Source organism: Giraffa tippelskirchi, chromosome 6, assembly GCF_054371585.1.
Source record: "Giraffa tippelskirchi isolate mGirTip1 chromosome 6, T2T-mGirTip1v1.2.pri, whole genome shotgun sequence".
In the NCBI taxonomy this organism is placed as follows: Eukaryota; Metazoa; Chordata; class Mammalia; order Artiodactyla; family Giraffidae; genus Giraffa; species Giraffa tippelskirchi.
The window spans coordinates 11,604,820-11,626,005 of record NC_137280.1 but is presented as its reverse complement, the minus strand read 5'-3'; the positions used below and the strand labels follow the sequence as shown (position 1 = coordinate 11,626,005).

General features: G+C 41.2%; 1 protein-coding gene across 9 annotated transcripts in view; it reads left to right on the top strand.

Annotated features, from left to right (window-relative positions):
• CFAP418 (cilia and flagella associated protein 418) overlaps window positions 1-21,186 on the top strand; it is a 51,368-nt gene that overhangs the window by 16,225 nt on the left and 13,957 nt on the right. For 4 of the 9 annotated variants that reach the window (XM_081497032.1, XM_081497034.1, XM_081497033.1 and 1 more), the window contains one exon: window positions 4,257-6,641. In XM_081497032.1, coding sequence (XP_081353158.1) covers window positions 4,257-4,410 — 154 coding nt within the window. In that variant the 3' untranslated portion in view covers window positions 4,411-6,641. Of the gene's footprint in view, window positions 1-4,256; window positions 6,642-11,125; window positions 11,232-12,921; window positions 13,005-14,116; window positions 14,283-16,067; window positions 18,308-21,186 lie in introns of those variants that run through there. The other 5 variants (XR_014055828.1, XR_014055827.1, XR_014055826.1 and 2 more) reach the window with 4 other exon arrangements.

The following is a 21,186-nucleotide window of genomic DNA, read 5'->3' as shown; positions in this document are numbered from 1 at the left end:
GAGATCAAACCCAAGCCCCCTGCATTAGGAGCTCAGAGTCTTAACCACAGGACCACCAGGGAAGTCCCATGAATGTCTAACATTTTTAACTTATGAAAATATATTTGAGCTATACCTTCATGTTTTCAAATAAAAATTAAGGGCTAAAAATTAGTAAAGTACATATATCATGCATTTTGGGGCCCCCAAACCTGTGCCTAAACAGAGACTATATTCTCAGATACGAGTAATGAGAATTATCAGCACTCTTCTGTAGCATAGGGAACGGGTGAAAGGCTTTCCTCACACCTTTCTGGTAGCTGTTCTCATGTAAATCTATTGGAGTCTCCTCTAGTGTTAATGTAAGAATTTTTAAACTTTTCACATCAAGAAGTGTTCTGAATATCTTGTGAAAACTTTGAATCCTCTCCATATGGGCTAAGAAAAACTCAAATATGTAAATACATAGAAAAATTACAATTTGAGAGATTTCATGGTCCCCAACCCCAAAAAAGCCTAGTGTAATCCCCAAATCCAGGTCAGGAGCCCTTATTCCTGACCTGGGTTTGTGTTAGTCCACTTTTTAATCCCATTGTTGGAAAAGTTAGCTTTTAATTTCAGATTCATTTCATCTGTTCTGACTTATCTTAGCCCTCTGCTATATACTTTCTTCTAGTTGATGCAATGCATGGGTAATAGTCCACGTATTTCACTAAGATGAACCATCAGTTTTTATAAAACTAGTATAATAGAATGCATATACCATCAAAACGTCAGTGAGCACAGGCATAAAGGAAGCTTATTGGTGATTTAGTTGTACTTGAGGAACTTACAGTGTCTCTGAGTTATCAAGAGCAATCGCAGTTGGTTTACTGTAGATCTGTTTGTTGTTGTTGTGCTTACTCACTTGGTCATGTCCTACTCTTTGAGACCCCATAGACTGTAGCCCACCAGGCTCCTCTGTCCACGGAATTTTCCAGGCAATAATGCTGCAGCAAGTTGCCATTTCTTACTACAGGAGATCGGACCCGCATTTCTTGCATCTCCTGCATGGACAGGCAGGTTCTTTGCCACGAGCGCCACCTAGGAAGCCCATAGCTATCAGCAGCCTGGTTTTTAAAAACTCAGACTTCTAGATAGTGACAGCTAGAAGATTCATTACACTATTAAAAATAGACGATGTTTATTGTGATTTATTTTTACACAGCATACCGAATACAGTGTTTAAGAATAATGAGTAGTTATTGAAATCAGTAGAAAATACCGCCTCAGGCCTTGGGATGCTTGGGAATATGTTTGGGAGATAAGAAAATGGAACAAGTAAAGGAGAGGCTATGAATCCCCATCAGGATATAGATCATTGATATGATATTTTGTAGAGCTTACTAGCATTTCTTTTTATCAGGCTTTCTTTAGGACCTAGTCTGTAGCGTTGTTAAATACCAGGCTCACACGATGAATAGGACACAGTGTCTGCTCTCAAGCAACACTCAGTTTTGAGAAGGAAAGACACTGTTACAACATCATGTGATAGATGTGAAAGAGGTGTTTCACAGGGCAAGGTGGATGCATTCCACCCTGAGGTATCAGAAAAAGCCTCAGAGCCTTGAAGGATAACCAGGAGTTTGCCTGGCAAGCCAGATGGACACTGGTGTTCTTTTAGGAGATATTTTTAAAGACACAGGTGAAACCGCATGGTGTGTTTGGCACCTTAAAAGCAGTTTGGACTGTGTGGAGTTTTGGATACAAGAGCAGAACTTGGCAAGAGGTGAAGTAGGAGCAGGAGATCAAAAAGAACAGAGTCACAGAAGTAGTGCTGAGGAATTTGGACTTCATTTTTTTAGGCAGTGGATAACCACTGAAGGTTTTTAATCAGGGGAGAGATCTGAGTATTTGAATTTATAAAAGATTATTCACTATTTATGGGAACCAGACCAGTTTAGAATCACAGGAATTAGTGACGGATATTGCGGTAATCCAATGGGAAGGAAATGAGGATCTGAGTTATGACAGTGGGAAGGGTAGACTAGGGATGGATTTGAGAGCTATTTTAGACTTAGTAATATATTTAGTAAGTATATATTTAGTAATCCTGACTGTGGAAGATGAGAGACAAATGTCACCCGGGATGGGTCCTGGATTTCTGTCTCGGTTTACTAACATGGGCCGTGATACAGTCCATTGATAGAATTTAAGAACAGTTTTGAAGGAGCAGTCTATACGTTCGTTATGGGAGCTGATGAACCTGTGGCTCTGAAGCTCAAATAAGAAATGTCTGTACAGTGGTAGTCAGAACCATGAGATGGGAAGATGTTACCCAGAAAGATGACTTGGAAGCCTGTCAGTGAATGCAGAGTTAAAGGCTCGTTTAGTTAAGATAGGAGATGGTTTGATGTTTATATTACAGAGGGGAGGGAAGACATTGGAAGGGGAGGTTATGTGAGTAGCAAGGTCCTGGGGGCTTTGGGGTGCAGAGTGCTGATGAAAAGTAAGCTGTGGGTAGGAAGAGGCCTCCTCTGTGCCTGGGTAGAAGGCGGTCGTATGCTGATGTGTTCGGGGGGAAAGCTAGGAAACGGAAGCCTTTTCACATCTCATCGCCTGATTTTGTGAATGAAGATATGATCTGCTTGAAAGTAGAGAAGTAGAGGGGAGATGAAACACTTGAGGAGGGCGGGAGATGATCCCTGGGGAAACCAGGAGCAGGTGATGACTGCAGGCAAAGGAAACACTCTAAGAGTGTCCTGAACGCCCAGCAGAGCACGGGGAGCTATTCGTTTGTAGTGGCACCAGTCTGCATGCTGGTTATACAGTAAAAACCCATTTAGTTGTTTCATTGTCCTTATCTTACAACTGCGGGCAGTAAGTGTAGCCTAGCTTTGACAAGTTCTGGAACTTTCTAAAAGAAGTGTAAGCTGTACTTGACCATCCTGCCATAATAGCTAAGTAAAATGCTCTTATTTTTCTATTAAATCATATTTCCTTTATGGAAAATAATGATATTTTCTTTCTAAGCTTTTAAAATAATGCACTACTTGAAATGTATTAATTAATTAGTTCCTTGGCTTTCGTGATTCCTGTTCTTGAAGTCTGTAAGGATTCAGTACAATCAAGTGTCAGATGTTAAGTTTGTCAAAATATATTACAGATTGAATAAAGGACACTTCTTCACTTAGCCATTTAGTTTTAATTAAACACATTTAGTTTTGTTCGGCTATTCTCTTTCCCATAAAACTTATTCATTTCTTCCCCTATCTTACTGTAACCTTAGCTAAGTCGCTCAGCTGGTCAAAGTCTCAGTTTCCTGAAGTCAGACCCTCGGCCTTGAAAACTCTCTCAGGTTTTTGTTAGTGTCAAAATTGTGCCTGAATTTTGTGCAGTACTGAATGTGGTGCCCACTGGCCACCAGAGGGCACTTTGTATCCTGCTTTCCGTTGCAGTAACATCAAATAACAGCACTCTTTTTTTTTTTTTAATACTTGTACTGTGTTTCATCATTTTTACTATGTATTTTTTCATCATTCCACTTTGAATTTTTTCATCATCTTTTGCCATGGAATAGTTACATAAATTCAGTACATGAACTATGAAAATCATAGTTGATTTTCTGTTAATTTCTATGAATTAAATTTAACTTCTGTAGTCTTTTTTATAATAGCATCAAGTCAAATGGTTATCATTTTTCATGAGTTCTGCCCATTGACTCAATTATGTTAAAATTATTGACATTTATTTCGAAAGAGGCATTTATTTTTTTTCTGATACTAGAAGTGAATAAGAACAAATTGAAACAAATGAGATACAATATGAATTCAACACATAGAAATAACAAGCACTTTTTCTCTATTAATGAAAAATTTCCATAGTTAACATATCAGAAGCCTGTTACCTTTATGCCTCTTACATGCCCTCCGTGTGCAAGCTTTTAAAATATGGCACGGGTGAGTGAGATTAGAGATGAACCACCGTCTTTTCCACTCTGTTCTTACATCATATTGTCTCTGATAGGACAAATCAATGATTCTTCAGCTCTTTACATCACTGTGTTCTACAGCAGCCCTAATAAATGCACCTAGAGGATTACCATTTTAAAATATTGAAACCCTCAGAAAGGGAACAGCAAAGTGTATCTTCTGTTTTGCATGTGAAAACACCAAGTAGTTTAGTGTTTGGTTGTAAAGATTGGAAAATAAGACAATGAGAATTTCTTTTTTTTTTTTTTTAAGTCATTAAGCACTGAACAAAGCTATTACACTAAAACCTTCTTGTTTGACCAACAGGAACAATATGCCAGAATTCCACAAATTAAAAACAAAGCTGGTAAAGAAGAAAGGAACACGGGCATATGCCTGCCAGTGCAGCTGGAGAACTATTGAAGAACTGACTGACCTTCAGGCCGATCATCAGCTTCGCTGGGTTTGTGGTAAACACTAAGGATCCAGACTTTCCACATTCAGACAGATGCATCCATGAGAGCAGTCTCTATTAATCGCTACAGTGTTTAGGTAAAGGTACATAGTATTATGCCCTTTGGAAAAGACAAAATTTCACTTAATGGCTGTACAAATTTTCAAGGACTAAATGGACTTGGGAAGATAATGTGCTTTAACATTTTGGAATTATTCCTTTTTGATATCTGAGCATTTCACTTAGTAAGGTTAACAAGTTATCCAGATACTTCTCTGCTAGGCTGTCTCCTGGAGTTTCATGCAGATATATAGCCATTCACTAGTAATTGCCGTACTCCTGACTGCTAATACACTTAACATGAGTATTCCTCATTATAGCAGTTAAAGGGGATAAAGCTGGCCCTGCAGAGAGGTCACTGAGGAGGGTACGCATCACCTGCTCTGGTCAGATCTGTTGTTAGCAAAGATCATAATTTAGACACGTCAGAATCCTTATAGTGACTAATTAAAGGGTTTTCAAGAGTGTGGGTGAATTGTAGATGAAAACACTGCCTGTTTCTGCTCTTACTTCACAAATTCAAAGCAATTCTATGCACAATAGTAAGTATATATTACCAGTTTTAACTTATTTCTCCTCCTTTTGTTCATTTAGATATCAAAAGCTCTCTAGTTTTGTATTTTAGCAAATATTCATTTCTATTTAAAAAAAGTTTTTTTGATGCACCAAAAACTACAAGGAAAAATCCTGATACATATCATTGCTGGATTTTCCAAGTACCTTCTTGCCTTTAATGCCCTAAAACTCCATTAAGTAAAGAGAACACCAAGTAAGATATTTTCTCAGGCAGCCTGTTGATTTTTCTGGTAGGATCAGGTTGACATGCTGTTTATCAGGTAACTACATGAAAAGAGAAATAAAACATAGCTGAACCATCAGGTAACCTGTTGGGCTCCTTAATATGACTAAGACTTGAGGAACCCTACAAAGCAGCACATTTGGAAAAGCAGTTAACCTCAAAATTACCAGCTCCCAGCCTCATCAGCAGATTCCTGTTTGCCAGACACTCTTCACCACATGTGTCTATTATGCAGTTCAGATATGTGACACAAGGCTTGCTTAAAGGGAGTGACCAAACATAGTTATGATCTGTTTAGTCTTATACTGAATCTGTTCCAACCATTTTAGTCAAGCAAAGAAAGATCTGGTCATTAAAATCCTTCTCCTAACTGTGACACTTTTGCGTATATGTGTAACTTGCTCTAGTAAGTAAGTCTGGTATTCTAATAGGATACATCTCACTGTGGCAGATGCTCACATTTTTATATTAAGGATATGTTTTCAGATCTTATCTTTCAATAAAAGTTTTTTATCGCCTAAAATTTTATGAGAAACATAGGAGGATCTGGCTTGAATTGCCTATTTCAAAAAATAGCAGAGCAGCAAGATCCACACATTCAGGACCTCATGGAATTTGGCGCAGTTAGTCATAATGATTTTTTTTCAATTTAAATGAGCAAATTTGCTAAATTATGGATTTGAATTTTTTTCTTTTATTATTTCATTATAACTATTCTGTAACTTAGATATATTGCCCATGTTTAGCAGTTGTAACATAATAATTATAATAATTAATTCCTCAATGTCAGAAATATGTAAATGAGTACATATTTTTGTTGGCAATTTACTTTATAAGCTTTTTAATATTGTATAATTTTTAATCTAAAATGTAGAAAGTATATGTTTATATACAAATGAGTAGACTAGTACCGGTTGTAACTTATTAGCCAAAACACAGCTATGTTACTGTCAATGTAGAAGAAAAGTGTAGCTTGTAATCAATTATAATTTTTAAATGCAAAGTCTATAAAACTTTCAAGATGTTTTGCCCTTTTGTTTTCAATATTTATAATAATTTTCTACTACCTTCGAGTATCTTATTTTTTTTTTAAGTTTTATTGAAACACAGTATGTAACAAACCCATTTGTTTATCTAGTTGTAGAGCCCTAGTGCTGGCTCAGTAGTTGTGGTGCATGGGTTTAGTTGCTTGGCCACATGGGGGCTCTTAGTTTCTGGATCGGGGATCAAGCCTGAGTCTCCTGCATTGCATGGATTCTTGACCACTGGACCACCAGGAAAGTCCCAGCGAATGTCTATTTTTTATCAAGCCAGGTAGCTACTTTATTTGAACTGTGTTGTACTCTCAGACCTTTATCTTGCCCAGAAGTGAATAAATAATAAGTAGCTTTACTCTGTATTTAGGTGCATTTTTTGTTTGTTTTATAATAAAATACTCATATTGGGATTAATTCAATATAATTTTGATAATTTCCTTTAAAATGTCAACAGAAAGAGACAGAGAATCCATCCAGTCGAACAGAGAATTTATTTATTCACATTGAGGAAGAGAAGCATGCCTTAAGTTTCAGTGCCTGTGTAAGCATGTGTGTGTACGTGCACGTGGAAGAGAGTGTGGTGGCTAAAGGAACAGGTCAGAGTGCAGGAAGGAGCCATGTTGATACGGTGGTTGGTGTCCATCCAGACCCACATGATGATGTCCACACACTTAATACCCTCCTTTTCTTGGGCCAAAGAAGATGGCATCGAACTATGATTTTTAATGGTTTTCCCTCCTTTTCTTACTCACTTGATATTTTTAAATGTGGGAGGGAGGGGTCTTAAATCTAATAAGTATTGTAATGAAGCTTAATAGTAACTCAGATGCTGATTTTTTTTCTTTTTCAGTTGTTAGGTTTTTAACAAAATCTCTTATCAGCCAACATACTAGCTTTACATGTTGTTTAAGGTAATTCTGAAAGGAAAGAAAAAATTAAAAATATACAATCTCTTCAGAGATTTTACATTGTATCACATTTGGGTTTGTGACACCAAATGCACCCTATTTTAAAATGTGGCATGGAATATGTAGATATGGTTGATAATTAAATTTGTTTTCAGACTTTCCCCAAAGATAGGTGACAATATGAAGTGTTACAAAGTCAGAGTTGGAAGTCATGTCCCTTGGAAAGCTACTTAACCTTGGAGCTTTATTGCCTCATCTTGTGAATGGTGATATCCCTTTTGTAAGCTGCTTGTAAGGATTAAACTGTACAGCATGTGAAAATGATATAACATAGTGTGGTGTTTAGTTCAGAATAAGCGCTTAATAAATGCTGTCACTCTTCTTCCTTCTATCTAAATTAATTGGTACCACATGTTTCTTACAGTAAAGCATTTGATCACATGTTTATTCATTCCCTAACATTCAATCTGTGAAAACCTGCGCTGCTGTCATTTTATTACTAATAAATATAAACAGGTCTAGCTTTATTTTCATGTAAGTTGAAATAACTTTCAGAAACACCCACTCACTCTAGCGTTCTCTTCCTGTCTACTTTAAACCTATTTGAGCATCATGAAGGCCTCCCAGGCCTTTCACAGAATCCTTTTGACTTCTTCTGCCTCTGCTTCCCTCCTCTTCCAACCAGATCTACAGCACAGCCACTGTTCCTTAGACTGCTTCGTGTTTTGCTGTCTTAATGTTCCTGCTCACCCTCATCTTATTCTGTCAAAATCCAACTCATTTCTTAAAGTCTGTATGTTGTACATCAGTGGTTTTCAGGGTGTTTTCCACTCTCAGAGAAGTCCCCTGGAGTCTTCCAGGGAGTCCACATGGTCAAACCTGTTTTTGTAACACTAAGACAATAGTGCTTTTTCACGTTTTCACTTTGTTGACATTTATACTGTGGTACAGAGGCAGAGAAACCAGAGATCAAATTGCCAACATCCGTTGGATCATTGAAAAAGCTAAAGAGTTCCAGAAAAGCATCTACTTCTGCTTTATTGACTAGGCCAAAGCCTTTTTGACTGTGTGAATCACAACAAACTGTGGAAAATTCTTAAAGCAATGGGACTACCAGACCACCTTACCTGCTTCCTGAGAAATCTGTATGCAGGTCAAGAAGCAACAGTTAGAACCCGAGATGGAACAGTGGACTGGTTCCAAATTGGGAAAGGAGTAGTCAAGGCTGTATATTGTCACCCTGCTTATTTAACTTATATGCAGAGTACATCATGTGAAATGCCAGGCTGGATGAAGCACAAGCTGGAATTAAGGTTGCCAGGAGAAATATCAATAATCTCAGATATGCAGATGACACCACCCTTATGGCAGAAAGTGAAGAAGAACTAAAGAGCCTCTTGATGAAAGTGAAAGAGGAGAGTGAAAAAGCTGGCTTAAAGGTCAACATTCAGAAAATTAAGATCATGGCATCGGGTCCCATCACTTCATGGCAAATAGATGGGGAAACAGTGACAGGCTTTCTTTTCTTGGGTTCCAAAATCACTGCAGATGGTGACTGCAGCCATGAAATTTTAAAAAGCCACTTGTTCCTTGGAATAAAAGTTATGACCAGCCTAGACAGCATATTAAAAAGCAGAGACATTACTTTGCCAACAAAGGTCTGTCTAGTCAAACCTATGGTTTTTCCAGTAGTCATGTATGGATGTGAGAGTTAGACTATAAAGAAAGCTGAGCACTGAAGAATTGATGCTTTTGAACTGTGGTGTTGGAGAAGACTCTTGAGAGTCCCTTGTGTTAGGGGAAGCACACTGATTGAAACCGCCCACCCTGGCCAGGCACCATAGTAACTATTTGCATGAGTTGTTTTATGACAGGAGGTTCTGGTAAGGAACACAGCTAGTAAGCCTCCACCAACCGGAAGAGTTTGGGAAAGGTCAAAAGGAGACACCACATGTCCGACCACCTCCCAGAATCCTCCTCTCTGGCATCCATCTTGGCTGAACAAGGCGTGCACCACCAGGAAGGACTCTGAGTCAGAATGATAGGCTAAAGACAACTCGGAAGCTAATCCCATCACCATAAAACCCGAGACTGCAAGCCATCTGACAGAGCTGTTCTCCTGGGTTCCCTTACCCTACTGCTCTCCACCTGGGTGCTCTTTCCCAATAAAATCTCTTGCTTTGTCAACACACGTGTCTCCTCAGACAATTCATTTCCTAGTGTTAGACAAGAGCCCAGTTTTGGGCCCTGGAAGTGGTCCCCCTTCCTGCAACACTTGGACTGCAAGGAGTCAAACCGGTCAGTCCTAAAGGAAATCAACCCTGAATATTCATTGGAAGGACTGATGCTGAAGCTGAAGCTCCAGTACTTTGGCCACCTGATGGGAAGAACTGACTCATTTGAAAAGACCCTGATGCTGGGAAAGATTGAAGGCAGGAAGAGAAGGGGACAACAGAGGATGAGATGGTTGAATGGCATCACCAACTCGATGGACATGAGTTTGAGCAAACTCTGGAATTTGGTGATGGACAGGGAAGCCTGGCATGGTGCAGTCCACGGTGTCACAGGGAGTCAGACATGACAGAGCAACTGAACTGAAGTGGGAGGAGGGTACACAAAAAGCACTTGTGCAGTTGAGTTGTGAGCTGAACAAACCACTTTTTTCCTGGAATCCATTTTTGCTTGAAAGAACAACTGACAAACTATGGGTATTCAGACTTATTTAGCATACATTTTCTCAAAAATTAACAAAGTGAGTTACCTCCAGGAAAATAACTGATAGTATTTGTTGCCAATGATAAAATGTAAGTCTTCAAGCAAAAATTAGAATTTTGGAAAACTTGTGTCTACTACTCTGAGCATGAGACTTTCCTGATGAAACTAGTAGTGATTTGAACAAATGATTTGTAATGAGTTTAAGTTAACTAAATAATTTTTCATGTTCTCAGTTTTAACTTCTAATATGATAATTATCAATGATATAGCCACAAATAGAACAAGCTCTTCGGGGTTTGCAATAATTTTTAAAGCAGGAAAAGGGTCCTGAGACCAAAAAAAATGAGAGCTGTTGCACACTCTCAATTGCCTCCCTCCCCGCACCTCACCCCAGGCTAAAGGTGTGATTTCTCCCCCTCCCACCTGCTCTCAAACTTTCATTTCTCATGTAATGCCTTATATTTTAATTATTTGTGTGCTTGTTGTATATCCATCTTGGAGATTAGATCTCAAGCTCTTTATGGTTTTGAAGGATCTCCTGGCAGTTCAGGGAAAACTGTCTGGACCGTTGTTCCCACTGACTTCCTGGAACACCGTGGTTAAGCCACTGTGTCTTGGGCTTCAAAGTTAAAATGAGAGTTGCACTGAATGACACATGAGTTTCCTTCCAAATTGAGATCCTTGAATACTGTTCCCCTCAGAATACAGTGCTGTGCTAGCCATGCATTGGGAGATGGGGTTTGTGTTGTGGGGAAGAGCCCACATTCTGGGGTCAGAGAAGTGGGGTTTCAAAAACACATGATCTGAATCCTCTTGGAGCTTTCAGTCAGTGGTGGAAAGAAGTGAACCACCAACTGCTGAGACCGTGAGTGCTCTCAGAGAAAAGTCATCAGGGTCCTTACAGACAGAGCACAGGCGTTGAAATCCAAGTGGTAGGGAAGGAGGCTCTTCTTCTTGTAGATGATCTTAAGTTGCCTTTGAAGAACTACAATTAAATTTCCTTGGCTTGATTTATACTGTAAGTGTGGGAGAATGGTAGTAAGAGCTGAGGCTGCACCGGGGAGGTAGGATTGAATTCAGAACCTGTCCCATGTAGTCCCATGGGACAGAAATGGAACTAATTGGAAGAAGCAGTTGAGGGAAAAGATGACAAACTTTTTCCAGGTGGCACACACTTTGTATGTGGTGCTTTTGCTCACAGTTCCTCTTTCCTGTCCCTCCAGGAAGACTGCACGTCCTCATCTGAACTCAGAAAAGAGGGGCATCTCAAACTTTTAGAATGAAAGGACCTCAGGGAGGCATCGCAAGAAAGCCATGTTTGTTAAGAAGGTACGAGGGCATGTGGATTTCACCACAAAATGGACATTCCAGAAGGCATGGGAAATGGTGGTGGCCAAGAGGCAAGAGTAGTGGGAGATGGGGCAGCAGGGGATGGCTAGAGATGTTGACCAGTGTTGAGATGAGAGCCTGGAAGGAACTTATATTCCATCCAAAAAAACGATAGGGAAAGAGCTCTGGGGGTTGGCCGGCCTCACAGATCTAACCGACTCTGGTTCCAACCAGAAGCAAGATGGTTTCTGTGCATGACATAGGCTCAGGGTTCTGGGTGATGACCCAGGCTGCTGGACTGCTGTTCTTGCATCTGGTCAGCAGTCTACATCCTTTACTCTCAGGTTTGAATAGAACTGATCCTGATAAAATCCGAATTGTTAGGAGACTACAGAGTTCATGTCTGGCTAGAAGAATACAAAGTACCCATGAAAAGATGTTTTGTAATGCAGTCGTTGTCTTCAGAAGACCATTTAGAGGAACTCTGAATATTAGTGAGCGAGGCCTTTCTTCTCAAGGATTTGTTCGTCCAAACAAGTTATTGTCAGGGGCCTGAGAGGATTGAGATTCAAACAGATAAAGAAGACTGGCAAAGACCACTGGCATAGGCTTCAGTTTTGCTAGAGATCGATACCAGAGGAGAGGCAAGAAGGCTAGACTCTAGAGATAGTTTTATCATTATTCTTATTTACAGATGAAGAAACCAAGGCACAAAGAACTGGCCCCAAATCACTTAGGTTGTAAATAGCAGAGCAGAATCCAAACCTTGGTCCACTTGGCTCTGCATCTGTGTGTGAGGGGAAGGAGAAGTTGCTTTCTGCAGGATGAGCTGCAGCCTCAGTTGTGTAACCCTGGGCTTTCACCCCGGTATTCCCCAGCAGAGGCCTGGTAGACTAACTGATAACTACACTGTAAGGATATACAATCCCGGCTTTACCAGAATGATACTTGAAGACATTTCCATGACTTTGTTTAGAGGAAGCAAGATACAGTGCCCAGGTGTACTAGGCTTCAGGCTGTCTCCCAGTGCTGAAGGACAGGTGGTAGACCCTAATGAGAAGGAGGCCAGGTTAGATGCAGCGAGGAAGAGTTCCAGATTCCATTAGTCAAGTCTTCCAAGGGTTCAGGGGTGAGCAATGAGAGCCTGCCCTGAATTTGATAACCCTGGGAGAATATTAGGGCCCAGATTCTTGTCTGGTTCAGTGGTTCTCAACTTTGGCTTCAGCTGAGTTGCCTAGTGAGCTTTAAAAAGTGTCAGGGCCTGGCCCTAGGCCCAAAAACTCTGATTAATTTATCTTGAAGTTAAGGCCCAAGCATCAGTATTTAAAACAAAAAACTCCCAGTTATTTCAGTGTGAGGCCTGAGTTGATAATCTGCTAGCAGTGATAATGACCTTCAGCATGTCACATTCCTCTTTGGTCTTTAGTATCATCACCTGTTTAAAAAAAAATTATTTACTAAAAGCTTTCACTGCCAATATTTTTATATGAGGCTATACTAAGTGATTTTTAATGTCCCAGGATTAAATTTTCATGAATCTCTTTTCATGATGTAAGCATTTTAAAGTACTTATTTCATTTAGGGTTCAGAGTGTACTGTCATCGATGTTTCCATTTGTACCTAGAAATAGCATGGGGTCAATGCTGAGTCTGAGGCTTGAAACTCATAATGACTTATTCGCCTTATACAGAAAAGAATAGCAGCCTCCAAATTTGAACTGTGCAAATCCTTCCCCACCGGAAGAAGCATCTCAGAGATATAGCCCCCCAGAAAGTGAGTCACTGGCACCATCTTCCATTGCAAAGAGCAGCCCTCACTAATAATATTACGTAGGAAACAGGACTCTAGAAAGTACATGAAAGACAATTTTAAGTCAATAGAGAAACTTGGCATACATTCAAGATTCATACATAAAACAGCCACTATGGAGAACAGTGTGGAGATTCTTAAAAAACTGGGAATAGAACTACCATATGACCTAGCAATCCCACTGCTGGGCATACACCCCGAGGAAACCAGAACTGAAGGAGACACATGTACCCCAGTTTCATCTCAGCACTGTTTACAGTAGCCAGGATATGGACACAACCAACATGTCCACTGGTAGTGAATGGAAAAGGAAGTTGATGTACATATACACAATGAAATGTTACTCAGCTATAAAAAGGAACACATTTGAGTCAGTTCTAATGAGGTGGATGAACCTGGAGCCTTTTACACAGAGTGAAGTAAGTCAAAAAGAGAAAGACAAATACTGTATATTAATGCATATATATGAAATTTAGAAAGATGGTACTGATGATCGTACATTCAGGGCAGCAAAGGAGACACAGATGTAAAGAACAGACTTTTGGACTCAGTGGGAGAAGGCGAGGGTGGGATAATTTGAGAGAACAGCTTTGAAACATGTACATTATCGTGTGATACAGATGACCAGCACAAGCTCTACACATGAATTAGGGCACCCAAAGCCAGTCCTCTGGGACAACTCAGAGGGATGGGGTGGAGAGGGAGGTGGGAGAGGGAAACACGTGTATACCTGTGGTCAGTTCATGTTGATGCATGGCAAGAACCATCACAGTATTGTAAAGTAATTATCCTTCAATTAAAATAATTTTTTTAAATATACATTACAAATTTTTTTAAAAGATTCATACATTCAAAAATTCAAGATTTTTCTTTTTAAATTGACATCCACAAGATGTGTAGGGGAAATTATGAAAGATTTGCTCTCAAAGAATATTGTGTTTTACTTTTACATTTTTATAAGGGGTAGAGGTTTAAACAAGATTTTTCCCAGCGGATGGAGGCATAGCCTCTTATAAGTGTCTTCAGCCTCAGCATCTGGAACCTTCCCAGTCCCTTCTCTTGGTTTCATCCCACAGCGTTCTATGCCCTGAAGACCACTTGGACCACAGCTTCTATGGCAGACGTTTAGACATTTAATCGCCAGCATGTTTATTCTGAAATATCCACGGTCCAATAATAAACCCAAGAAATGAGAAGGGAAAATTTTGTATGGCCCCACCTGTAAAGGCATAGATGACGCAGGTATGCATGTGGCTCAGCACCCTGTCCTCAGCAAAGGGGCTCCGTGTCCCTCCTTGCCTTGGCCCTGTTCATCAGCCTTTAGTGCCGTAAATGAGTGGCTGGAGTGGGTGAGGTGAGGAGCGCAGACCTGGAGGCAGACGGCCTGGCTTGGAATCCTGACTCTGAGCTCACAGGGGACGTGGTCATCTGCAGGTCACTTACCCATCCCGAGCCCCTTCTCCCTGACTTGTGCAGCACAGATGATATGAATGCTGACATCGCAGAATTGCTGGGAGGAGGTGAATAAGATGACCCACATAAAACATTTAATGTGATGCCTGGCACTTAGTAAGTGCTTAGTAAATGTGAATGCATCCCTTAAAGATAACTCCCCCTTCAGCGTTCTCCATTTTGCCTTAAACGTGTCTGTAGTACCCCCAAGCTTGCCTTATAGCAGGAGACCCGAAGCAACCCATTTAAAAGGAGCATCAAAGCACAGGCACTTTTCACCTGAAGTGCCCTCCTGCACTGTGCCAGGCTTGTGGTAAGAGAGGTGCCAGTTTTCAGTCAGGAGTCGAGTTGGTAACACATGGATCACTTCCTAAGGAAGCATGATAATGGGTCTTTTACGTTAAGTGTCTTCAACTCTGGCCAATACCAAACATCCAAGTGCGGACATCTACAGGCAGAGCTGATGCAAGGCGATGATTTCCCCACTGCGTGAAATTCACCGCTGGACATCCCCTCATTTGCTCATCGTTGATTCTAACGTGACGAAAATGGAAACAGCTAACCCATGTGTCCATACTTGTGATAGAAACACGCCCTGCTCCCTGGGAGGGAGAAAGGAAAACACTCCATTAAACTTCCCCTTTCAGGGTCTAAAATTCCTGCTGCAACTTTGGGTCAGCTGTCCAGTCGTCAACCCACAATCTGAGCCCAGCACCAGCCATCCCCAAGACCTGGACCAGCAAAGGAAGGAAGTCCTGAAGAAGCCTTCACATGGCTACAGATCGTCACAGTGGACAAGAAAGGGACAAATTTTACTCCAGGAACTGGTGGATTTTAAAAGACCCATCTTCTGAGTAGGGCTTCCCTGGTGGCTCAGTAGTAAAGAATCCGCCTGCCAATCCAGGAGACACAGGTTCCATCCCTGGGTGGGGAAGCTCCCCTGGAAAAGTAAATAGCAACCCACTCCAGTATTCTTGCCTGGGAAATCACATGGATAGAGGAGCCTGGTGGGCTACAGTCCATGGGGTCACAAAGGAGTTAGACATGACTTAGCAACTAAATGACATCCTTTTGTTGTTGTTCCGTCACTAAGTCATATCCGATTCTCTGCGACCCCATGGACTGCAGCACACCAGGCTTCCCTGTTCATCACCATCTCCCAGAGTTTACTCAAACTCAGGTTCATTGAGTCAGTGATGCCATCCAACAATCTCATCCACTGTCATCCTCTTCTCTTCCTGCCCTCACTCTTTCCCAGCATCAGTGTCTCTTAAATGAATCAGCTCTTCGCATCAGGTGGCCAAAGTATTACACCTTCAGCTTCAGCATCAGTCCTTGCAGTGAATATTCAGGACTGATTTCCTTTAGGATTGACAGGTTTGATCTCCTTGCTGTCCAAGGGATTCCCAAGAGTCTTCTTCAGCACCATAGTTTGAAAGTGTCAGTTCTTCAGCGCTCAGCCTTCTTTATGATCCAACTCTCACATCCATACATGACTACTGGAAAAACCATACCTTTGACTATATGCACCTTTGTCTGCAAAGTAATGTCTCTGCTTTTTAATATGTTTTCTAGGTTTGTCATAGCGTTTCTTCCAAAGAACAAGCATCTTTTAATTTCATGGCTGCAGTCACCATCCACAGTGATTTTGTAGAGAAGATAAAGTCTGTCACTCTTCCCATTGTTTCCCCATCTATTTGCCATGAAGTGATGGGACCAGATGCCGTGATCTTCATTTTTTGAATGGTTGGGTTTTAACCCAGTTTTTTCACTCTCCTCTTTCACTTTCATCAAGAGGCTCTTTAGTTCCTGTTTGCTTTCTGCCATAAGGGTGGTGTCATCTGCATATCTGAGGGTATTGATATTTCTCCCGGCAATCTTGATTCCAGCTTGTGCTTCATCAAGCCCGACATTTCACATGATGTACTCTGCATATAAGTTAAATAAGCAGGGTGACAATATACAGCCTTGACAAACACCTTTCCCAATTTTGGGAAACCAAAAACTGAACCAGTACAAGCTGGATTTAGAAAAGGCAGAGGAACCAGAGATCAAATTGCTAACATCCGTTGGATCATAGAAAAAGCAAGAGGATTCCAGAAAAACATCTACTTCTGCATCATTGACTAAAGCCTTTGTGTGGATCACAACAAGCTATGGAAAATTCTTAAAGCTGACTTAGTGACCTTAATAAACTGAGAATCTAGCCCATAGGGGGCAGACCTGCACTGAGGACTGGATCTCATTTTTTTTGTCGGACTTTGGTCTCTGGAAAAGCACCCAGAACATTCCTAAACATGAGGCATTTCAGTTTTTTCATCAAAATCCGCCTTCTGTGTTTAAAGATACCTTGTAGTGGTGAAGCTAAATGTTTTTTCTCTGGCTGAAAATAGAAATCCTCCCTAGTCTAAACCACCTGCCTTTGTTCTTAGGAGAGAAGGACAAGCTCAAGCAGTTGAGCAGTCTCACCCAGGAAGTTTCACAACCCTTCTACACGGAAGCACGTGTCAGCTGAGCTTGTGAACTCACCTGAAAAGTGGAACACTTTAACTGATTCACTTCAAAATTCAACTCATTGAGCACTTCAAGGAATATAATTGGACCTAAAGTTAAAGAGGAGCAATGAAATGACTCCTCACAACAAAAGATGAGAAAGCAAGGTGACGGGCTTGGTGGAGGCGATTGAGGAAATTGCAAGGGTGAGCCAGTTTGTGCTGACGGGCCTTCTGAGACCAGGAAACCTTATCTTCATGACCTTTAAGCCTGATTGTTCAGCACAGATGTTCCCAGAATACAGTGATCTGGTTTTATTTTAAGGCTTTTTTTTTTTTTCATTTAAATATACCGAAAGCAAAACAAACAATTTTTTATACTCTCACTTTTTTGTGCATTAAAATACAACATATAAAAATGCAAGAATCTCCACTACCCCAAAGGTAAATGTTGTTCATTTGCTGTCCATCCTTCTGAACTTTTGGATGGATGGATGGTAGAGATATTTCCTGAATTTTTTTCTTAACAAAAATGGAATACTGATACATAGATATATTATCCTGCTATTTGTTTGAATCTTTGAGGGGAGGGGGCTTAATATCATAGGTATCTTTCCAAAGGCATTACTTTGCCAACAAAGGTCCGTCTAGTCAAGGCTATGGTTTTTCCAGTAGTCATGTATGGATGTGAGTTGAACTATAAAGAAAGCTGAGCGCCGAAGAATTGATGCTTTTGAACTGTGATCTTGGAGAAGACTCTTGAGAGTCCCTTGGACTGCAAGGAGATCCAACCAGTCCATCCTAAAGGAGATCAGTCCTGGGCGTTCATTGGAAGGACTGATGTTGAAGCTGAAACTCCAATACTTTGGCCACCTGATGCAAAGAGCTGACTCATTTGAAAAGACCCTGATGCTGGGAAAGATTGAAGGCAAGAGGAGAAGGGGATGACAGAGGATGAGATGGTTGGATGGCATCACTGACTCAATGGACATGAGTTTGGGTAGGCTCCGGGAGTTGGTGATGGACAGGGAGGCCTGGCGTGCTGTGGTTCATAGGGTTGCAAAGAGTAGAACATGACTGAGTAACTGAACTGAACATATCTTTCCAGACCGGTATGCATAGATTTATCTCATTTGTAATGGCTCTGTGATACTCCAGGGTTATGGATGTTCTAAAATTTAACTATTTTTCTGTTTATGGAGATTTCTGTTTCATCATTTTTCTGTTAAAGACAGTGCTTTGGGCAATATCTTTGTAGAGATACCTGTACACTTACTAGTATGCAATACTTCCTACAGATTATTAAAAAGGAAATTCTGGTCAGATTCTGCATTTCTAAGAAGCTTTCAGGTGATACCTGTAGTGCTGTCCTGTCGATGGACAGTATTTTGAGCAGCCAGGTCATGTAAACAGTCCATCAAATAAAAGTCCAACTAATCTAAGATCTATCCACCTGCCAAAGAGACCCTGTATAGACCTTCTGGTTGATGACGCCGGTGGAGCCAAGCCTTTCCTACTCAGTGAAGTTATCTTAAACCATCCTAATAAGCTCCTCTGCCATCTAAATACTAGCAAATGACCACAGTTGATGTGGAACAAATGGTTTGCCTAGGCAAGCCCTGTCTGAATTCATGGTCCATAAAATTGTGAGATTAAATGATGGTGGCTTTAAGAAAGGAAAAAAAAAAGATTTCTTGATCAAATTAGCACATTTTAAATTTTGATGGTATTGTCAAATTACACTTTCACAAGATTGCATCAATTTATGTAGCGGTATGCACTATGGATGAGAGTTACGAGTTTCTTTCCTAAAGGAATGGGATGAAGAGTCTGTATTTGTTTATCATTATTAGCACTTTAAAATATATTTAACTATGAAATATTTCAAACATACAGTAAAGTACACAGAATAGACTAAAATAGTTGTTCATACACATTTTTATTACTTCTTGCATTAAATTTAATATTTTTCTCCAGAAAATTACCCACTTCAGCTAAATTGTTAAATTGGGATTTCAACCCAAATTTGATTAACTTCAAAGCCTAAACTCATTTAGGCCTGGAGCAGAGACGGAGGGCAGAACCCTGTGCTCAGGATACCATAAGACAGCTGGGCCAGCTCTTCAGCTGCTGTTCCAGTTCCCTGTTGGCTGCCTGGGCAACCATGAGCCCATCACCCAGGGGGCCTCCCGGAAGACGAGCCTGGTCCCCCCCAGGAGTTCCGCCCCTGACTCCCAGTGAGAAAACGAAGGCTCAAAACAAAGTCACAGAAATACTGATATTGTTTAAATTATTACATTGAACAAATTACTTAACACAAAAGCCCAAGCCATGTAGTAATTACAGAATTTAATGACACATATTTGCAAAGCAGAAAAAGACACAGACATAGAGAACAAATATATAGATACCAAGGAGGAAGGGAGTGGATGGGAGGAATTGGGAGACTGGGATTGACACATATACGCTACTGATGCTATGTAGAAAATAGGTAACTAATGAGAACATACTGTGTGGCACAGGGAACTCTATTTAATACACTGAGTGAGCTGAATGGGAAGGAGGTCCAAAAGGGAGAGCATACATGTGTATGTATGGCTGATTCATTTCACTGTCCAGTAAAAATTAACACAGCATTGTAAACTCCCAGTTAGTTTACAGTTATATATATATATATAAAACTCCCATTATAGTTTATTGGGGTATAAACTCTACTCCAATAAAAAAGAAAAATGACATATAGATTGTATATAAACTGTATATCTGTATTTTTTCTTTTACAGTTCATTATAGGCAGTAGGGTCTATAGGGCTTGAATAGCATCTTTACTCCCACTCTCTTCACCCCTCTGTGAGCAGCTGCTGCTGTTCTTACCGTAAAGGCTGGATGCCAGGAGCTGCCCGTTTTATGTGATGTGACAAGCAGCTTTCAGTCCTGCCACTCTAACTTGGTCCCTGAATTGACTGTCTCATTTGCTGTAATATCAAAATCTAAAGCTGAGCCCTTGTGAACATTCCCACTGGGCCACCTGTCCTGAGGGACACCCCTCCTCCAGCCCCACAGACCAGCCTGGGTGCTCCACCATCACCCCACACCGGGTCAGTGTTCTTCCAGTCATCACCAAACGCTGCCCATCGCCCCTACCCTGCCCCACTTGCTGCCTTCTGACCACTGATGACCACAGCCACTGCTACCACTGTGCTCCAAAGATGAGGGCCTTCCCGTTCTCACAGGGGTTCTCTCAGAGGTGACAGCCAGCAGCCTCTCCAAGGTCACGGTCACTGGCACAGGTTTTCAGCTCTGCAGAAGCCCACTGGCCAGTGGGGGCGCACATTGCATCAGGAGAGCCGCAAAGGAGCCCCCAGGGTACAGGGCAAACGGGACTGGAAGCACGTCAACTACATAGTCAACTGATCCACCAACTGCTCGTCCACTTAACTCCAATGAGCAACATTTAAACACGGGAAGGAATTGTGACTGCTCTTGTTAGGAGCTCTAGCAGCCAAGCTCTCTTCAGGGTCTAAGCTTGGCATGATCTGAAGGTACATAAGTTGTTCCCTGTGTCTTTTCTGAACAGGGGTCTCAGGGAGAGAAGACATCATCTTAGCAAAAGGGCATCAGAACTGGAAAGGACTTGGGACTAGACCATTAATCCAGCCTTTTGTTTTATCGATGAGTCAACACACAGGCTTGGAGAGTTGAAGGGTTATGCCTGCAGATACACAGATGAAGGGTGTCAGGAACTTTTTTTAAATAAGAGGAGTCTTCTGTGCTGTGTGTTTAGTTACTCAGTCATGTCAGACTCTTTGAGACCCCATGGACTGTAACCTGCCAGGCACCTCTGTCCATGGGGATTCTCCAGGCAAGAATACTGGAGTGGGTTGCCATGCCCTCCTCCAGGGTATCTTCCCAACCCAGGGATCAAACCCAGGTTTCCCGCATTGCAGGTGGATTCTTTACCATCTCAGCCACCAAGAGGAGTCTTGGAAACCATCAAGCCCATCCAGCGACACGTGGGCCCCTGGGAAGGAGGATCTTTAATGTTTTCCCCTCCCTTTGATCTGCCTAATTCTCCTCCCCCTCACCTTGTCAGATGTGTGATACAACCAGAGGGTCCCCTGAAAGCTTTGTCCCTCTATCTCCCCTTCCTCAACCAGGACAAACCACTCCTGCCTAGCCTATCAGCAACTCCCCCAATGAAA